We start from the raw sequence: 21,074 nt of genomic DNA on the forward strand, positions 1-21,074 counted from the left end.
TTGCTGCATATAAGAAGTCAGCTGCTTTTGCTGTACTGACTACCATTGTAAGTTTAATGTTCTGGTACAGATGGTGTTAACTTAAAAAAACAAATGCATTGATTTCCCAGTTTTTTTAAGAAATGTTGTAAGAATGACAATGTAAGGTCTCTTCCAACCCAAACCGTTCTATGATTCTATGTGTAGAAAGTTATTTGTCAGTTTTTGTATTCAAGATTGTAACAATTGTTTTTACTTTAGAATTTCTTTTCTAGTAGTTTTTCATCTCCTCAAATATACTTAAGATGAAATTTTTCAAGTTTCTTTTCCTGAAGTTGGTTGGGGTTCTTTGATTCTCCCCCCCCCCAGCTTTCTTTCCCCCAGTTTTCTTGTAAAAATAGTCATTTTTGCCTATAAAACAGGGGACAGGAAAATAGTATTTCTTTGCTACTTGTTAAAAATGGAGTGACTGATCTCTATTTCAGTTAAGTACCTCTGTGTCATGTAACAGAAATTGCAAATTTGGTGTTGGCTGTTTGGTGTTGCTTGGATCTACCTGGTGGATATGTATTTGAAAATTCATTTTGAATCGATTGTGTTACCTTTTAAAGTATGCTTTAACATGTGGCCTAACTTAATTGTTTTACTGGGTGGAAAATGTTTTAATTGTGAACTTACAGCATTATATACAAGTGTTTAAAATACTGCTACAATTTGCAAAATGTCTTTAGAAATTAAATCTGCTCAGAACTATCCACCTTTAAAGAATGGGGTATTAGGAGGAGGTATTAGGAGTTCTTACCTCGTTTACTGCATGGTTTTTTTGCAGGGAATAATCTTTTATGGCTAACAACCATTCAGTATAATTTCTAACTACTTGCTTTAAAAAAATGTGGAATAAAAGTAAATAAAATTACAATGCCCTTACTGATGAAAATGCTTATACCATCAATGGTAAATGATCATATTAGTCTTCCCCCTCCAGTTGCTGAATCAGCATGCATTTCAGATGTGAGGAATGAATGCCATAGTTGTCTTATTAAGGGTGTTTCTGGATTTGGTTTTTTTGGGGTGGTTGGGGTTTTTTGGAGGGTTGGAGCGCAGGGGTTGGTTTTGGTTTTTTTGTTGTTTTGGGTTTTTTTTTTTTGTTAAGAACATTTGCATTCTTCTGTGGAATAAGTTGTGACTTGTATTTTCTATATAAAGCATGCTGTGTAATTGGACACGGTGGACAACATACTTAAGGCAAGAACTTTTTTTTCTGATTGAGGATAAAAGTAAAGTCCAACTTCCTACCTACCATTTGATCTATGTTACACAAAAGAGAGATCCTGTGGGAAATACGACCATATGTATAATCATACTCAGGTACAATATCTTTGAAGAAGGGAATAGTTCTATGAATTACTTCAAGTATACATGCTCTTGTAGCAGTAATACTACCATAGCACCTTTTTGTTTGAGGTACGAGTATTTTAATCTCAGAGTTTAGGTACCATTGTCTTTGAAGTAGCGCGATTTTCCACTTTGTTTGAAGACACAGTTTCTAGCAGTAGTATGTGAAGTAATTGAATTAGTCTGTCGAATCATTGATGTCTGCTTGTAACCTTATCATCCTTCCAGGGCATGATTTGTCTCTTTCAACAAGATCCACATTGTCCAATTCAGTGAGGTTATATGTATGCCAGAAGTTGCCTTTTTCCATGTTAACTCTAAAGGGACCTTAAGATGATGAGGAAATGTATGGAGTTAGGCGAGATGCTTTCTGTATGAAGTGGCTAAATCCAGAGGAGAAACGTTGAAAGAGAATCAACTTGGACCAGCAGCAATGAAGTGTGATGAAAGTAGAGGGGAAAGCAGCTCTAAACCATATTGAATTGGAGTAAAAATATCGCTTATTTTCTTCCAGTTCTGGTCCTGTGAAAACTGAGGAAGGTAGAACTGCAGAATGCATAGGTAGATGGAGCCTTTGACATGAGCAAATGTATTTTGAAATAAAGGAAAGAGGAGGAATAATTTCTCATTTCTATGTGTAGACATTCAGTTCAGTAACAAACAAGCATCCTGTGTGGCATACATCTACTTCAGGATGGGACTTGTGTGCAAGTCATTGTTAGATGTAGTCCTCAAAGCTATGTTTAAATTACTATAGGAAGTCTGCATATTTTTGGAACCTGCAGTTTTTACTTTTCCTCCGTAGATGAAAAGTAGTGCCTTTTTCACACCCTTCCTTGCTTGGGAGATCTTTCTGATATTCTGGATTCCTACAGTCATTTTTATTTCCTTTCTTCTATTTCTTGTATTCTGTTAATCTATCCTGTTCACAAAAGAGTTAATTCTACTGTTACATTGCATAGAAGTGAGGAGTTTGCTTTTTCAGTTTTTTAAGGATTCGCTGTACTGCCTCCTGCATTGTCTTTGAGGAAAACACAGAGATAGTAAATTTATTTTTGACTATTTGATTAATGAATCAAAAGTGCCTGCTGCTTCCTTTCAAGGCTAGTTGAGTGGCAAATAAAATTAGATACAGTTGATAAAATGGAATACTTAATAGAAAAAAGCTAATTACACACCCTTTGACTTTTCTCATCTTACTAGTAATTGTCCATCATCTGTGTTTGATCTATCCTTTCTTTTGGCTCTAATACCTTTTTCCAAGAATTTCAGACCCTTAATGTAGGAACTGTTACATTATGCTTTTAGTTGGGCGTTGAGTGGCTGTGAAGGTAGTAGATACGTAGCTTTTCCACACGGTTTTGAAATACAAACCAATTTTCTAGCTAGTCCTCATTTTACAGTGTATTTTAATAGTGGGTTTGCCACCATGGAATGAGACATGAGAACTTTTTTTAATCTGCTCTTACCGAGCATCTGTTTTTAGTGATCCATATGCATATTTATTGGGGTTATTCACTGTTGGTCAATAGGTTGTACTAAACGCTGAGAAATGTAGTGTATTGACTGATCACTTACTGGAAAGATGGTGTTCTCTGGGAAAAAAAAAAATCAAGCTTATTCCACTGACTGTTATTTTTTGACTTATTTTTTGACAGTAATGTTGAGAAGGTGATCTGGTACGGAATAAAAAGCCTGTTTAGTTATAGACCTCTAGCACACATTTGGTTATGTCATCTCACTTCAGGATTTTTTCTGAACCAACTTTGTCCTGGGTAGGGTGTACTGAAATTTCTCAACCCTGAGGCAATCAGTGCAATGAAATCGGAATTTATAAGAGAATGATTGATGTCTTGTGTAGGCTTGTGGCGCTGCAATTTAGGTAATCATGTCTCCCCTTTACATGTTCAATGCTTTCTCTGCTTTCCTGTCCTTCAGATTTTGTTTTTGGACACACCCACACCCCCCCTCAATTTGTTTAATTTTTGTGCTAGCTCTTCTTTCTCACGTCATGACTTTTAATTTTTTGGCAGCTTCCTTGTTTTTTCAGTGTTTTGTTCTTGTTTCTATTCTTGTATCCTTGTATTAGCATTTCGGTTTCTTTAGGGCACTGATAGTATTTTTCTGCCTGAAAGGAAACGTAGATGAAAATGAACGTTCTTGGGTTTTGTTTGCCCTAGCTGTAGTACTGCGCTATGTTTGACAACATTTTTAAAGTACAGTCGTTGTCAGGACAGGTTACTTCAATGATAGATGGATCTGGGGGCTAGTTGAATGCATGGTTCTTGGTGATTGACAGCCAGGGTTATAAAATCATAAGAGTAGCTGTGCAAGGTCATACCAATGCTCAGTCGAGCCTGATAACTTGACCCTGAGAGTGGCCAGTACTGATTTTTGAGGAAAGTTGAGACAGGGCAAGCAGTCAGTACTTGAAGGGTATTCTAGAGAACACATCACACTTTAATGGACAGATGGAGGTGAAAGTTGCATCTTTGTTTCTGATAGTTTTTCATTTTTCTTTGATGAATATATATATATTCTTCCACTTCTGGTGTTTAGGACGTTCCATGACAATGAATTCTGGTTTTAATAAAATGCTATGTGTGTCATGTGGTGGTTTCATGGAAGGCCTTCCATTTCCTGTACTGTAAAGATCCGCGGAAACTTATTTCTTTCTTTTTCCACGTCATTCATGATTTCATAAGCTTCTGTCATATCCCCTCCCCACAGTAGTACAAATTAATTGCTTCTTGCAATAAAAAGTGTTAAATACCTATGATCACCCTAGTCATTCTTTTTCATAATTTTTCTTTTCAAATGGGCAGTAATAGAAATGGAGAATATGGGAGTGGGATATGAACCAAAACTGCATAGTGTGGAAGATAGATTTGCCATGCATGGATGTATACACTGACAGAATGACGTTTCCTTTTCTGTGCATTTCCTAAAGATTCCTAACATTATTTGACTGCTGCTGAGCATTGAGCTAACTCTGCCATAGGCATGTCTGTTGTAACACGAAGATCTCAAACAGCTAATTCTGATTTTGCAACTTTGCCTAATTAAGGACCCCAACTAAGCTTGTGATTAACATAGTAACTAGAACAGGTATACTTATTTTAAACAAAAAGATTTTTGTCTTTTGGGCTCAGAATGAGACATTTGAATAATAAAAAAAAGCATAAGAAAAGGATTTGGAATGAAGTGGGTTTTTTACTAATTCTATAGTCCACTCTGATACATCACACTAAGGCAGTTATTCTGCCAACAGAATGTAGCCAACAGAAGATATTGATGGCTGCAGTTTGACACTTAAAGCTATTTTAGAGGCTACTTGGAATAATAGTGGTCATGCATGCAGTCTTTGGTGCTTGTGCATGAGCTGCTGCTTGAAGACAGGTTACTCTAAGGATACTTTCTGAGCTTCCTGGATTTTGAGTGCTTTTACAGCTTTATTTCATTGACACGTTATTAAACGCAGTCTTGTGAAAAGGAGAATTGGTAAGGAAATATATTGTAAAGTTCTCCCGATACAATTCTGTAGCTCACTGTAGGATTCTTCTTTCCCAGCATGCTCACACTTCTCAAAAGGGATCTGGGATGGGTTCTGCGGTGCTTTTCACGTGATCCCTGAGAAGGTGTGGTCACTGAAATGTGTACAAAGCAATGGATGGTCAGAATTTGGATGTGGTGAAGATACAATAACGAGACCATTGCGGTGCCCTCCGGTTCAAATTTGGAGAACTCTGTGGAGTAGATTTGGTACATTAAAGCACCTGAATGTGTACAATTGTGGCTACTGAGGCCTTTGTGGGAAGGCTTAATTTACCTGATGGACTCTTCAGGAGCAGAGGGAGTAATTGAGATTGCATAGGTGAAGCAGGTGATTCCCTTATCAATTTTTTTTAAAAACACATTTTTTTTTTTGTGCTAGCTGCTTAGAAATTACATCATTTCAATTGAATTTAAGTCCTATTTCTGTAGTGTTGGATGAGTACTGATGTTCTAATATTTGGAAAATTCAGTCAATGTTAAGTCTAAACTAATTTTTGTTAATTCATGCAGGTGAATACAATTTGCTGGAATGATACAGGAGAATATATTTTATCTGGTTCGGATGACACCAATCTGGTAATTAGTAATCCCTACAGCAGAAAGGTAGGTTTGTTTCTGGATACTCAGTAATTTTCAAATAAGATTTGTTACTGGTTTTATAAAACTTCACAGTGCTTTAAAACCTTAGTATTCTAATCCCTTGAGACATAGGTATTATCCCATTTTACGGTAGGTGGTCTGGCACAAAAGGAACATGGTTTCACAACAGATTAGTGTCAGAATTACCAATAGGATTCAGTAATTCTTGTGAAATCTTATAGTCAGATAACTTGTTTTCTGTTTCATTTTAGTTTTAAAATACTGTATTAGCTTTTGCTGTATTAATACACTGAGTTGTCTTTCTGTGTAATGTTGAAGTGTCAATCTTGATTAAAATACTTTATTACCATTTGAAATTACGTTGCCTTGTGTGTGCATGAATGTGGATGGAGAAGAATTTGCACTGAAATAGAGAAAGCAGGTTTGTGAAGAGGAAGGTGCTGTAAAGGTCTCTGCTCTTCCACTTCTGCACTCATACGGGTTACGATGCAGTTGAATGGCTTCCAGTAATGTCAGCCAGCATCCATCGCGTAGTAGCAGTGTTCCACACTTTGCTCTTTAAGGAGCTGCTGATAGTTTGATAGAACAGATGCTCTGAACTGTGTCCTTCAGTGCTGGGGATCCTATGCAGCAATGTTCAGGTGAAGTCCTCTCTCCCACGCTTTCTCAGAGGTTGAGAGCTAAACCCTGAAGAGGTGCTGAAAAATTAAATGTGGTGGGGGAACCAAAATGTGTGGCTGGTATGGTGGAAAAGAGTTTGAATAGAAGGGTTATGGAGGCAGCAATATTTTGCCTTTCTGAAGAGCTGTGGTGGGAAAATAATAGTGATCTGGAGAGTTGCCTGTGCCTGTATGTACGGCCCTTTTCCTCACTTCCCCAAATGAGGCATAGCTTCCAAACTTCATCTCTCCCTTTCAACTATTGGTGTCAGTCTGACAAAGTTCAAATCAGTGTCCTTAGACCAGGGTTTCTCTTGGACTGGAAGTTCAGCTGAAGAAGAAGAGGTATCTAAGACAGCTATGAAGTGGATGGAGGATATATTCCAAAGTCATTGTTGTTGGAGAGACTTGCAAAGTAAAAAATTTTTGATACAAGTAAAGGGTGTTCAATATTATTTATGTGCAGAGTTTATTTTAATATATCACTATGGGATAGTTGCTATATAAATTATATTATTATATAATTATATTAAAGTATTGTAATATTTTAATAGATGCAGCAGTCTAAACTTTATGCTTTCATGGGATGTTTTTGGTTTTTTTTCCCCTGTTGTGTACTACTGCTGCACTTAAGCCAAATGAAAAATATAGGAGATGTTTTGTTTTCTTATTTTTAACAGTCAGCGGAGTTATTTTTTACAAAGCAGCAGAGCAGATAGATTTTTTTTTTTTTTTTTTTTTTTTTAATTTTTTCCCCCAATACGTGCAAATGCAATTATAAAACACTGGGTACTAGCAAGAAGACTTAATAATCAGTGTTGTTCCTGAAATGTACTAGATATGGGATATTTAATGGCTGTTAAAATTGTGTTAGCTTATTTTCTCTGGCTTGAGTAACAGAATCAATACAGGAAAAGGGAGCAAATTGTTATTGGTACCAGAACTCTACTGTAATTCTGTCATCTTGGCAGATATCCTTATCACCATATTTTCTGTTATGAGCCAGCTAGAGTAGCAAAAATAGACTTCAGCCATCAATATAGTCTTCTGTGTTAGTAAAATACCTGATTTAATAAGGAAGCATTTAATCTTGTTTAACTCTTATTGACATGGGTTTTATGTAAGTCACTCCAGTTTGTGTTACGTATGGCCAGATGCAAATGTTAATTGTTACTATGTAATGTGTCTCAGAAGGAGAAATTTTTCTAAACACGTTTCTCAAGTTTGAATAGGTTGTATGTTTATAGTGTTTGTGCATCTGAGGAGAAATGTGTTACTGTGATTTCTAATCGTAATCACGAGTCTAAATCAAAAGGATGAGCACTTTATTATACTTCGGGACGGCTGAGAAGAATTCTTCTTGTGGATCTTTTCTTCCTCTTTTTATTTGTTTTGGGCATCACATTACTGGGGGAGGGGAGGGGGGAGAGTTTGGCTGGAGCTAAAGCTCTACCCGCTACAAGTATGGTACAAAAAGATGGGAGTTCATGTATTTACATCAGGTTGAGCACTCAGTTTTCAAAGCCTTTAAATGGAGCCTGAGACTTCTCTCAGCTAATACCAGTGTAAAAACAGGATTCTTACGAGTAGTTGCACTCAGGATTTTTGAATCTTTAGCCTGGTTTGCCTTCTGGGAGAGAAAGGGTTCAGCTCACATGAGAAAGTGCTGGGGAGGCTTTGGAGGGTGCTTAGTGGGGCTGAAGGTTTACAGCTTTTCTAGAATCAGGATTGCTACTTTTCACTTGAGGATGGGGTTCCGTTAGGTTTGCTTTCCTCTACTTCTAAAGGGGGTTTGACGTCTTCAAAGGAAGTACTATTGAAAAGGCTGGATTGTAAATGATTCTGTGCTGAGTATCTTGAATGGGAACCTAAATTAACTACATCCTGAAAAGCTTAGTTACCCACTGATATTTGACTTGCATTTGTTTCAACAGGCTTCTTTTCAAAAAGTAAGCCAGAGTGGAAATAAAACCACTTTTTTTAACTGGTTTTAGTTTTTAATGTGACTTTAAAAATGCTGGTTTGTTAATTATGGTGACTTTTTATTGTAAAGAGTTTCCATTTGGATATGGAACTTAAACATTTCAGGTTTAAAGAAGACAACAGAATAGCTGCCAGAAATTCTACTTTCTTGGAGGAAAGTACTTATTGTTAGGGATGGAGCTTGTATGCAAGCTTCTGGGATTGCTACATGAATTAGTAATCCCATTCCAAAGATTAATGTGAGCTTTTAAGAGATGCAATTTGAATTCTTTGAATTTGTTGCCTCTTCAGTTGATTTTCTGTGTGACATACTACTTAAGCAATTACAAAAGTTACGAGGATGTCTGAATTCCTACAGCTAGTCAAGTACTTTGAAGAACATCTGAAATTCTTTGTTCCCCTTCCTCCTTCTCCTCAGTCATTTAGTATTAGTAGCCTGTTACGTGTTGGTAGTAAAGTGCTTCAATGGAGTAAGGTGGTGGTATTGTTTTACTCTGCGTAGCTAACGATAGGCTTTTGGGGGTTGGTTCTACTAGAGTAGAAAAAGATGTACAGTGCAAGCCAAGAAGGGCATGGGAAATCTTCTGCATATAATAAATGCTGTAATACTTTAAGTATACTTTAAGTTAGCTATTGATTGCATGAAAAGCAATTAGGTTGGGGTTTGTGAGAAAAAGGGGGGAAAAGTAAGAAGCACATGTAATTTGGTGAGAGAACAACCCTGTACAGCAGAGCAAAAAGAAAAAAGTCTGCCTGCTTATATTAAGTAACAGGGAGGAAGTGGTGGAGAACTGGCAAGGGGAATCTAAGGTGGTAGAGAAGCCCCTAGTTGTTTGGGTTTTGTGGTGTGGGGTTTTTTTGTTTGGTTTTGGGTTTTTTTTATTAGGGAGATCAAAAAGGATTTCTTGTCAGGACAAAGGTATTTCTTTCACAGTAGCAATAATGTAAAATCAGAGGTGGGATTGACAGATGACATCTTTAACTGTCATCTGAACTAGGGTACCTTATGGACTTCTTGTTCTGAGTTGCTCCTTTGATACCAAGTTTCTCATTTCTTTTGAATGTCTAGGTTTTGAATGTTTTCAGTAAAATGCAGAGATCTGAACAAATCTAAATGAAGAGGCAGATTTATTGAAGTAAAGTGAATGGATTATATCTCCTGACTTGAAATTTTTTTAAATACTAAGCCTTGTGTATCTTTCTGAATATGCAGATACACTGTTAATCTTTTTTTGTGTGAATTGTTTAAAAGGTGTGAAATAGCACTTGTGAAATATTAGGCATGAGCGATCACTGACAGAGCAACTTCATTTGCATATTGTTTTCTTTGATTAAGTTAATTGAATGGAAATTTGGAAGTAATTTTCATACTGTAAACAACTTGGTAAGTATCTTTTTCCTACTAGTAGCGGTGAAAATGCAGTTTGGTTTAAATGCTGCAGATGGGAGAAATAAGGTAAGACTAGAATGTTCACTAGTGCACAGGAAAGCATATGGAGGGTTTTTTCAGTTTTGATAGACTAATAAGAAGTATGTTAGGAAATATGAAGAGTCATCACAAAGTGTTTAAAACCAGCTGTGATGGTGAAGTAAATTATATGCTTCTCTGCTGTACTGTAGATGAATGACATTCATTGAGACTAAGTCAAGTCTTAGTTTATTGCCCTGTAATCATGTTCTTAAATTTTTGTTTATTTTTGACTGGTTTCAAAACATCCTTTCTTATAAACTTCAGTTCTCCTTTTTCAAAGTGAGTTTATTTTAAGAGTAGCATCAATTTTTAAAGTCTATAAAGTTGGCTTGGATTACAATGCCTTATTCTTCTTGACCCACAACATTCCAGATCTTCTAAATCTCTCCTCACTGTCATGCTGGCTGTCTGCACTATCACCCTGGACTATGTTTTACTTTGAGAAACCTGATGTGATATGTAACTAGCATTTTAAAAACAAAAGGTGGCAGTTGCATTCCAGTGCTTTCATTTTGCAGTCTGCTTTGTGCAAGTGCATAAGTGACTCTCTTGTGGAACTACTTTGTTCTTAGAAGAAATTTGGTGTAAAGACAGCTCCTCTGTTCTGTTGCATTAAACTGTAGGTTACCGGCAGCCTGTACATAACTGATGTTTTATAGTACCAGAGTCTGTTATTTTCCCGTTCTTTATTTGCTTTGAAAATATTAACCTGATACAGCCTTCCTTTTTCTTTCTTCCGTAGGTTTTAACAACTATTCGCTCAGGACACAGGGCCAATATTTTTAGTGCAAAATTCTTACCATGCACCAATGACAAACAGATTGTATCTTGTTCCGGAGATGGAGTAATTTTTTACACTAATGTTGAACAAGATGCGGAGACCAACAGACAATGCCAGTATACGTGCCACTATGGAACTACCTATGAGGTACCTCACAAAATTATATGATAGTTTTAAGATAGGTAGAATACATATTTTCTTGTATTGTCACCCAAGATTTTCACCAGACTGCCGAAAGCTTTATTTCAGTGAGCGTTAAAGAACCTTCCTTCTAGCTTTTTTGAGTGAGTTTGGTTTTTTTTCTTAAAGTAGGTTTAAAAGAGAAATATGTTGTCTAAATTAAACGGAGGGCTTTCCAAAAGGTGGTGTCATTAAGATCACTTTCTTTGCAAATGTAATAGCTGAATATACCTTCACTGAAAGAATCCTCTGCATAGCAAAACTGATTTAAACTGTGCTGTGAATTTCTTTCTGAAGTAGGTTGTGGGGTGGGGGCAATGGCAATGTTTTGCATTTTTACTTTTATTCTCCCCCCCCAACTTTTCAGCAGTTTAATGCCTTTTTCACAATTTAAATCCTTCTAAGAAATGCTTATTTCTGCATGTGTTAATAACTTAATCTGAAAAATGTATTTACAGTTTTAGGTAATTTCTCTGTTTTGTATTCTAGTTAACTCTTTATGTGTAAATTTAGAGACAGTGTTTTTAATCCTCCCTTGGAAGATTTGTTCATATAAATAGGCAAGTGAAGAAGCAAAGTTTTACTTAAGTTAGAAAGATAATCAGATTTATTGATCTATTTATTTATTTTAATGACAGCAAAATCTGCTGCTTGTAACACTTACTGTGCTTAAAATAGAAAAAAATACTATTTCCTTCTTGGGTTATAAATGCTCCAGGTTTTTTGATTGTTTGTTTGTTTGTTTTAACACTACCACAGTACACACACAGGAAAAAAATCCCAAATCCATTGCTTTTTTTTTAACTATTTAGCTCAGATTTCATAGCGAGCTTTTAAATCTCTTTCTTTGTATGTTAAGTGAACAAAATATTTTAAAATCTCTGTTAAAAAAAAAATCAGGGTGTGTGTGAAAAGGTTGTGGGAGAAAAGAAAATGGCTGAAGTACTGCCAGAATTAACTTTTGACCATGTAGTAAAAGTATCCCTACGGTTGTAATTACACATGTTGCAGTAAAGGTTTTGTCAAAAACACTTCCTGTCTGCAGGGTAACTTTGTAGGTCAGTCGAGCGAACCTTGTGGTATTCACTCTGTTTCTGGGATTTGTGGTTTTAGTTTTGTTTGGTTTGGTTTTGCCTGGGTTTAATACAAGACTATATTTTCAGTTTTGCAAAACGTGATTCTGGATCCCAGGCTCGCATCGTCTGCTTTTATTTTTGAGATTTGTTTTGATTGAGAAACTACTGTTTCCTTTGAATAGCATCAGTCCTTATGGCCCCCAATCAGAAGCTTAAACTGCCTCAGTTCTCACTGAAGTTTACTATATATAGTAGTCTGTACGCTAGTCTGGGGGTTCTGCAAGTTGATTGGATGTTCTCTGTATCTCAGATAAAACCTGCCTTTTCATAAGAACATCTGGAGACCGAGATGCCATTTCTTAAAGCTGAAATGTCCTCGTTGAGGAGGGGGTCTGTCAGGTTGTTGCATTGTGACTTCCCGGGGAAATAAGAGCCTCCCCTTGCTGGCTGGCTGCAGCCTTCAGGAGCAGCCAGTTACTGGCTCAGCTGCTACCTCTGTTTCCTGGGTAGCTAGCTGTGAGTGTTACATAAAACATTTTTGAGCTTGAGAATAGGAGAATGGATATAAATACTGTGCTGAGGAGACGTGAAGGTAGTGGTAGAGGTATCATGAGAGCAGTGGGTTTGGGCGCGTGAAGTTTGGGGTCATGGGCTAGGCTGCTCGGAGTACTGCAAATGAAAGAGTTGGTGGCAGCATAAAAATCATCGTGAGAAGTCACTGTGGCGGTCTTAAGTTTTGATCTGCCTGAGCTTGGGTTGACCAACGGTTTGACTGATTACATGAAGTGACTGACACCAGGTGGTGCTGCAAACCAGTGATCACACTGGGAAAATTCAATGAAAGCAGTTGCTGGTTGTGCTTGTGGGTCAGGAGTAGTAACGGAGGCTAGAACCTAACACTCCTAACCTGTAATATGAGATGCCGGTTGTCTCTTTGCAAGGTGTTGTCATCAGTAATGATGGTATGCACATTGCAAGCTACTAAACCAGGTGATAAATATAAATTTGAGAGGTACAACAAATTAAACTTGTCAAAACAGACAGTAAGAATTTGAAAAATATTTTAGAAGAAATACAGAGAGCCCAACAGCCTAACAAATCAAGATGCAAGTTTTATTGTTGTCCATATAGAATGACTATAACTGAACAGTAACTAGTTGTACGGAATATAGTAAATTTCTTCAAAATCATTAGTTGAAGAGAGTATGGGCATTTGACTGCTATATTGCACAGTCAAAATGGTGGTATTGGGGGTGATTTTTATTCAGCAAATAACGTTAACAAGAGGGCGTTATTGTTGTTATGAATGACAGTAGTGTGATACTGTTTTGGTTGTTTATACTGTTTTTAAACACAGTTAATGGAAGGAATCTCAAAACCCCTAGATGACATTGACTATTTTAACAACTGTGTCTCTTTTTGAAGTTACTTTTCTTAGCCTGTTTTGCACTGAGGTTTAACATACCTAAATTTGAGCTCTCTTCAAAAAGTCTTCGGAAAAAATAGGTTTATAAAACACTTTGGGAGGTACTTTTTATAAAGACTATAAATTCTGTAACTGTGTCTTAAACCTGATATTTGAACATTAAATGCATGTATTATTGTGTGGCATGGCAGACCTTTTTTGAGCCTTGGCATATGAAAGTATAATAGAGTAAGTAGCAGGGGTTTTTAAGCAAATGGCTGAGATAGAGCTTCAGCTTCTGACATAACACAACTTTGTCATTGAGAGGTTTCTGGAGTGGGAAAATAATTTCAAAATATTGTGACGTTACTGCCCAGCTGTATGTAACCACATCATCGTATTAAATATAGAACTTTGACTCATTGGATTCCCTAAATAACAGAAGCTAACATCATCTGCCCCTGAGGTACTAATTCTAAATTTGAATGTGGTTTGAATATATACTGCACTTTAAACTTGGAGTTTGTGGCAGGGTGGGATGTTAAAAAAAAATCCATTGAAACAGAGGAATGCGGAAATTTGTGTAGATGTTATGAACTTTGAGATAATTGGACAAGTGTTCTTAATTCTGGGGGAGAACAGAATAAGTAGAGAGGGAGAGAGAAGTTCTTGAAACATGTTCCTGGAGGATTTGTTGTTTATACAAGGAATTACAAGTTTATTTTTACTCAGCCAAATGCTTTTCTTTATTGCCCTTCACGTTAATTGCATTGCAGAAAGAGAATGTACTTTTATGGACAACTCTTACCTTCATATTGTCAATACAGCAAAATGATCATATAGCTATATATTTTTAAAGTTAAATAGAAAACGATTTTTTTAGTTAGTAAAAAAGGATTTTGTGTATATATAATGTGTACTTGCTGAACTGAAATATAGTAACAACGACTCTTAATTATTGGAGTCTGCACTTCTCAATTGCTCTACTTTAGTGCTTATAAAGCACTTAATACGTTTTTAAACACCATGCATAAAAATTGGCATATGCAAGTGGAGGTATGTACTGCTCTGTTACATGTATATTGTGAAATAGTATCAGTGTGAACAAAAATAAAATATAGCTACTAGAAATAAGAGCTTGCTGTGTTATACCACATTCAGCAACATTCTTGGAACAGAGTAAATGTTTTCAATGAAAGCTCTGCATCGAAATACAGCAAAAATGCTGGAAGGATTTACTGGATTGAAGAACAATTGCTGGCTTTTATAACTACACTAATAAAAGTAATTTGAGTGAATGTGTGGTGAAAAACACTCTTCAATATGTTACGCTAACATATTGAGGAATAATGGTCATAGCTCAGAAGTTTTGTTCTGTTGTTATTAAAACCTTGGCTTTGTTCTGTCTGTTAAACTTCTTGTTTGTCAGCAGTAAGATTTGGCACAGCACACGTTGTCTCAGTTCATGTACTGAGCAGTACAAGAAGAGATGCTGAATCCTGCAGAGATTACCTTTGTAATCCCACTTTAGGTAGAGAGATTTACAGATATCCACAGGTTACTTTTATTAAGAGTTGAGTGGCGGAGAACAAATCATCACATAAAAAGTGTTAAAGAATCACTCATTTGCTCTGTGTTCAATTAGTGTATTACACTATTATTGATTTTTGTAGCTTTATAAATTTCTATGAAGTTACTGATAGTAACAGTAGTGTAGGAAAAGAAAAATACTGCTAGTTTCTACAACATTCTCTGTTTTATACTGAAGACATAGCGTGTAAAAACATGACGTTTCATGTGCGTTCGTTGACCTGTGTAATTCAGCTTTAACATTATGGTTGCTTGCCTTTTTATTTTGTCTTAAGGAGGCCTTCCTGAGTGAAGCCATACGTGTGAGACTCCATCTGAGTCTTCCCTAGTTTGAGAAGGGCTGAGGTCGGGAAAATGGTGCAATATAGTGCTCTCTTAAAAAGTAAAAAAAAATGCAGTGGAGGGGGGTAGGTTAGTAACAGCCTTTAATGCACAGTTGCTTCAGGGGACTACTTTGAATGTAAAGGAATGGTCCAAAGGGAATAAAAGCCATCTAGTATTTTAATGTCATTCAGACTTCTGAGGGTTTTGTTTGTCTTCTATTACTTGATAGAGAATAAACTGAGCTTCTGTTGAATTTTTGCAGCAAATTGATTACTTATCTGAAAACTGATTGCAGTAAATGTATGTTGCTCATTAAAAGATAATAGAAATAACTGTAAGCTTTGACCTATAAATATTTAATCTTATGTGACATTCCACAGCTTGTTTTAACTTCAGTAGTTCAAACCTTTTCTTGAAAATAAAGAAACATCAGCAGTTTTTCAGTTTTCCTCTTTATTTCAATAGAAAGCTTGACTTGAGTCATAATTGCTTCAGTCTTTAGTGCTGCTCAAAATGTCGATGCTTTTATTTTCAAATTAATGGTATTTCTGGAAGTAGTAATTATTTTTTTTTTTTTTTTTTTTTTTTTGAGCAGATTATGACAGTACCAAATGATCCCTATACTTTCCTCTCTTGTGGTGAAGATGGCACTGTAAGATGGTTTGATACTCGAATCAAAACGAGTTGCACAAAGGAAGATTGTAAAGATGTAAGAGTGAAATCTTTTAATAAAGATGACCTAAATGTAGAGCTGTACATCATACAAACATAGGATATGAATTCTGGTAAGGCTTTTAGAAATAATAGATTTCAGGGTCGTTGGTGGAGATGACAACATGTTTCCCAAGAAACAAAAAAAGTTTGGGGAGTCTTTTTTCTTTCTCTTTTTTTTTTTTTTAATTTATTTTATTTTAGTATCTCCTTTGGCACTTTTTAGTTTACGAACTTTGGTGCGAGGCTTCAGATATGGTAGAAAAGATTCTATGTTGAAATTGAATCTCTTGGTCTGGTTTACATTAGTTACTATAGAGTGCAGAGTTGGAGGCAAATAATGAGCCTTGAAAATCATCTGCAGCCTTGTGTTCTTGAGCATCCTTTGTCCCTCTCTAAGAAAAGATTTGGTAATGAATTATACTAGATCAAATTAGTCACTGGTATTACTCCCTAGAAGGTGGGGTGTTGGTGGTGTCCACTGTGTTTGGATTTCAGGAACGGTTTTAATATTGAATTGGAGAAAAACTGACACCAAAGTATGTATTACTACTGTCAATTAATTTTATTCTGCTTTGTGCATATTTACCAGTTCTAGGGGTTTCTTTCTTTCTTTTCCTCTATTCAATTATCTGCCCATAGATCAAATCTATTCTGATCCTTTAAATTAATTTAGACTGTTTCTGTGTATTTGGTACTCTTCTGACTCAACAGTTATTATATTTCCATAGGAAAATCCAAGGTGCAAGCTAATTTATAAATCTATAGTTGTTATGCTTATCTATTCTGAAATGTTTGTTCCTGTGGTTTGTTTGTTTTCTTTTTTAGTTGATCTCATGCTATATTTCTTTCTCTGATAGTTTTCCTTCTCTGCAGTGGCTTTTCTGTTTGACATGTTTATAATCTGTCTTTCACAGGGCCAGACCTGGTTTTCTCAAAACCTCCTTGACCAATGGGCCTGTGTCCTGAAGTAGAAAATAGAATTATACTTCAAATGTTCAGAGCTATTATTTGAATGCTGTATTTCTGTTTGTTTCAGGATATTTTAATAAACTGTCGGCGTGCTGCCACTTCTGTTGCTATCTGTCCACCAATCCCGTACTATCTTGCTGTAGGTTGTTCTGATAGCTCAGTAAGAATATATGATCGGCGAATGCTTGGTACAAGAGCAACAGGTAGGAACCATACCTTACAGTAAACTTTTCTAACCATCTCCAGTTCCCATTTCAGGTTCTTTTTTTCAAAATAGATGGTGAATGACTGAAGTGTAATACAGAATGAAGTATAGCTTTCTTCTCTGAGAACTGTGCTTTGTAATAATAGTCATTTCACTCTAATATTTGCTAATACAGAAATCTTCAAGTAAGTAAACTTAATCTCGTCATCCATTTTAGAATACATTGTATACTGAATGCAGAAAAAGACATTTTGTAATGTCTCTTCTTTTGTCTTGAAACATGTGATTCCAAGATTCCAAAAAGCTAGTGATTGCAGCCTACAGTGGCCCACCTGAATTTTAATTAAGTTCTTATGTTCTTGTACTCTGCCATGCTGGAATGTGTTGCTTCTTATGGGAAGGGATCTTATGAACTCTATAATATCATGTAATATGCTTACCTTTGGAGTAGTTGTTATATCTAACAAAATTTCACTGAAAAGCTACAAATTCTTCAGGTGAAAGCTAGCATGCTTCAGATGCTTACCTAAGGATTTTAAAAAAAAATTTCAGGTGACAAGCAAAAGTGTGTTATGTAGTTCTAACATATCTCTTTCTTACAATGTATGATCAGTGTTTCTTTGGACACATATGAATTAATATACATAGCTGTGCATACACATTCATGCAAGCAAGCAGTGTCGCAAAATCTGTCATTTCTTGCAGCATTTTCTTGTTGATGATTGTGATGGAGGAGAAAGGAAACAATAAAGATGACTCAATAAACATAAAAATACCCCTCTCATCAGGCTAACGTTCCTGTGTACCTGCTCTTGTATTGTAACAATACAGGAATAAGATGAATTCAGGCATGCCGGCCTGTAGAGTAAAGGAGAGAAAAGACAAAATTTTGAAGATTGTAATTTTTCTGGATGTATTGGTATAGTGTTCTGTTGTTTGTTGTGGGGTGGGGTTGTGTTTGGTTTTTGTTTTGGGTTTGCTTTTTTTAAGAGGTGAAGTATTCTATGACTAGAGAGCAAACTATTGATTTTCATTTAAAACTTTTTGTTTCAGTCCTTATGTAGTGTGAGATGATAAACTCTGAACTTGTCTGTGGTCAAGGGCAGACTGTTGCACGTACTAAACCACAACAGATACGCCATGCGGGAAACAGTTACATGGCAAATTATGAGTTTTTGGAACAGTCTGTTTTTCTCAGTGTTAGATCTTCTTTTAGGTAACTTTTATCTGCTCACAAACTTGTAATTCTAGAATTTAAGATTGGTTTAGTGTGTGGAATGGAGGTGAGTTGTCAGGGAAGCATGGTAAGTCCAATGTATTGTATAGTTCTGCAGTTTCAAAGTGACAGTATTATTATGTCTTGAAGAAAAACTAGTATTTTTTTAAAACATTTTGGGTAGAAAAGAGGAGATGTATGTCCTAAATTTTCAAAGTTTCATATAACGAATTCCTTTCTAATTTGTGTGTAGATACAGATTTGCCTTCTTATTGTGTAAATTTTCTGCTGTTCCAAAATTTCCATTGGTACTACATTTGACAGATAGCATCCACAAACCATTATGTGATGGGTATATGATATATGAATATATTTTTGTGTGTGTTTTCATCTTTTTTTTTATAATGTACATAGTGTTTATAAACAAAAATATAAAATATTAGTAAGATCTGATATGTCACTATTCAGATCCAATTTAATGCAGAAGCTACAGGATACTTAGCTTTTCTCTGATCATCTTTTGTTGGATGTTAAATAAGGAGTATATTGAAGCTGTTGAAAGTTTGCAATAGTAAATGTGTCATTTCTCCCCCCCCCCCCCCCCCCCCTTTTTTTTTTTTTAATATAGGGAATTATGCTGGTAGGGGCACAGTTGGAATGGTGGCACGTTTCGTTCCTCCTCACCTCAATAACAAATCCTGCAGAGTAACATCTCTATGTTATAGTGAAGATGGTCAAGAGATCCTTGTTAGCTACTCTTCGGATTACATATACTTGTTTGATCCCAAGGATGACACAGCACGAGAACTTAAAGTTCCTTCTGCTGAAGAGAGACGGGAAGAGGCAAGTGATTAGGATGACCTGTTTTCATGTTTAATATTTTTTTCTTGTGGTACACTTGTATCAGTTGTATTTCCCTTAAAATTAATGTTAAATTAATGTTGCTGTTCATAGACTGCAGTGTGACAAGTAGATTGTGTTACAAAATTTGCATATTTGCAATGTATTTATTTATTTATATATTTACAATATTTTGTCACTCTGGTTTTCTTTCTTGTCTGGTTTCCCTCTCCTAAAGATGAGAAGGCATCTACGTGAACCTCAGGTTATAAGATCAGCAAGGGTGGCAGGTCACTCTTGTAATTGAGGTGTGTTCTCTGTTATTTTCCATGCCACCAAAAGCATATTCCTTGAAATCAAGTATAAATACTCTTTGTAAAAAGTTATCATTTAATGACAGAGATGAGGGGGTACAAAATGTTTAGATCAAGGAGGTGAGCCACTGCTACTGAGCAGTATTAAGTTTCGGCAGTGTAACCAAAACACAAGCAGTTGTTTATTATCAGTTCAGCTACAATGAGGCTGACCCTTCCAGACTAAATTTTCTGATCAATATAAAACAAATCTCTTCAACTACAGTGAAGTTATATACATCTCTCCCCCTCCCCCTGCACTCCCCCAGCCATCCACTACTTCTTTTTCTGGTGTTATGCTCACCTTTTCACAAGCTCCTCTGTATCCTGGGTTCCTTACCTTTAGTCTGAGACAGGGGCCTCAAGGGAGTTTACAATGAGTTGTCAGCATCCTGCTGTCTTCACCTGGAGAATGAGTGTGATGATAATGATGGTGGTTTCTTCCCCCTCTTTGCTGGGAGAAGCATGATGTTGATGTCTTCTTCCTTCTTTTTCTTAGAATCTGCTTGGAGGCCGTTTTTACACATTTTTCAACACGTTTTACATGATGCGTTTTCTTTATTAGTTGGCCAATATGGCATGTTTTTGCTTTTAAATGCTTGCTCTTTGTCCTTGTTGTTATCCCTGAAACAGTTGTTACTTGGGTCCAACCTTTACAGTACAGTTAACAGCCACGGGTGAGTTGCTGAGAAGGTGTCTCTGGTATCCTCCCGTGCCCACACGTGCAGGATATTTGCTGTCAGCCCGTGCCTGTACTACTTTATGCTGCATCAGTATCCTGTGGTCACAGGTAGCCCTTTCTTGCACAGTTTAGCTAGCTGGCGTTCTTGTATATATCAAAACTGTTTAACAAGAGGTTGTACACCGCACATCTATGCAAATCTAAACAAAACTAAAGCAGATTAGGTGATGATCACCTGGTCACTAGACAATTGCTGTTGCAGCTAAACGAGCTGAAAGAACGCTCCCAGCAAGTGAAGTCCAACAAAGCCTGACAAGTGTGAGGCTTGTGGTGTTAACTTCATACTAAGCCTGTGGCCTGTTACTAGCAATGACCATACTGTATTTACTGGGCCGCAGGCTATTACTAGTACAAATATTGTTGATCAGAAGGGGGTGTAGATTCATAGGACTAAGAATGTCCAGCTGAGTTACACTGTTACCTCACTGAGGCAGGAGAAAGCAAAGAGGAACCCAGAAAAATTATGTGATGTACGAATCGTTCTGCACTTCTCCCTTTCTTCTATGTAATGTTAATCTGATGTGAAGTAATTTGGTGGAGAATTGACTGCCCAGTTGCTATAGAGAGAGGAGATTGTGACCACCTGGTAATAACAGAACCTATGTATTCGTTTCTTTTGTAGGCACAGGATATGTCCTGTTATCTCTTCTTGCCGGATGATTTTCCTTAAATACTACTTTGATTTCAGCCTGGCTTTAAGTTGTATAGAGTAGAAGGAATGTAAAGCTTTCTTCCTGCATCTGCTGGGTCCTGAAAGTTAACACTTTAATATGCTTTCACCACAGGGGTTTTGCATTTAATTTAAAATTATCAGCACAACTATTCACCTTTTTTTTTTAAGTCCAGAAATATCCAGCCAATACACTTAATTACAAACTCTGAACTGCCTTTCATAGAATCATAGAATCATTGAGGTTGGAAAAGACCTCTAAGATCATCGAGTCCCACCGTTGACCCAACACCACCATGCCCACTAAACCATGTCCCTAAGCGCCGCATCTACTCGTCTTTTAAATACCTCCAGGGATGGGGACTCC

General features: G+C 36.5%; 1 protein-coding gene across 5 annotated transcripts in view; it reads left to right on the forward strand.

Moving 5' to 3' along the window:
• DCAF6 (DDB1 and CUL4 associated factor 6) overlaps positions 1 to 21,074 on the forward strand; it is a 95,209-nt gene that overhangs the window by 15,155 nt on the left and 58,980 nt on the right. For all 5 annotated transcript variants that reach the window (XM_019470829.1, XM_019470827.1, XM_019470830.1 and 2 more), the window contains exons 3-7: positions 5,440 to 5,532; positions 10,385 to 10,570; positions 15,594 to 15,707; positions 16,749 to 16,884; positions 18,731 to 18,945. In XM_019470829.1, coding sequence (XP_019326374.1) covers positions 5,440 to 5,532; positions 10,385 to 10,570; positions 15,594 to 15,707; positions 16,749 to 16,884; positions 18,731 to 18,945 — 744 coding nt within the window. The remainder of the gene's footprint in view (positions 1 to 5,439; positions 5,533 to 10,384; positions 10,571 to 15,593; positions 15,708 to 16,748; positions 16,885 to 18,730; positions 18,946 to 21,074) is intronic.

Source organism: Aptenodytes forsteri, unplaced genomic scaffold (assembly GCF_000699145.1).
Source record: "Aptenodytes forsteri isolate BGI_AS27 unplaced genomic scaffold, ASM69914v1 Scaffold287, whole genome shotgun sequence".
NCBI lineage: Eukaryota > Metazoa > Chordata > Aves > Sphenisciformes > Spheniscidae > Aptenodytes > Aptenodytes forsteri.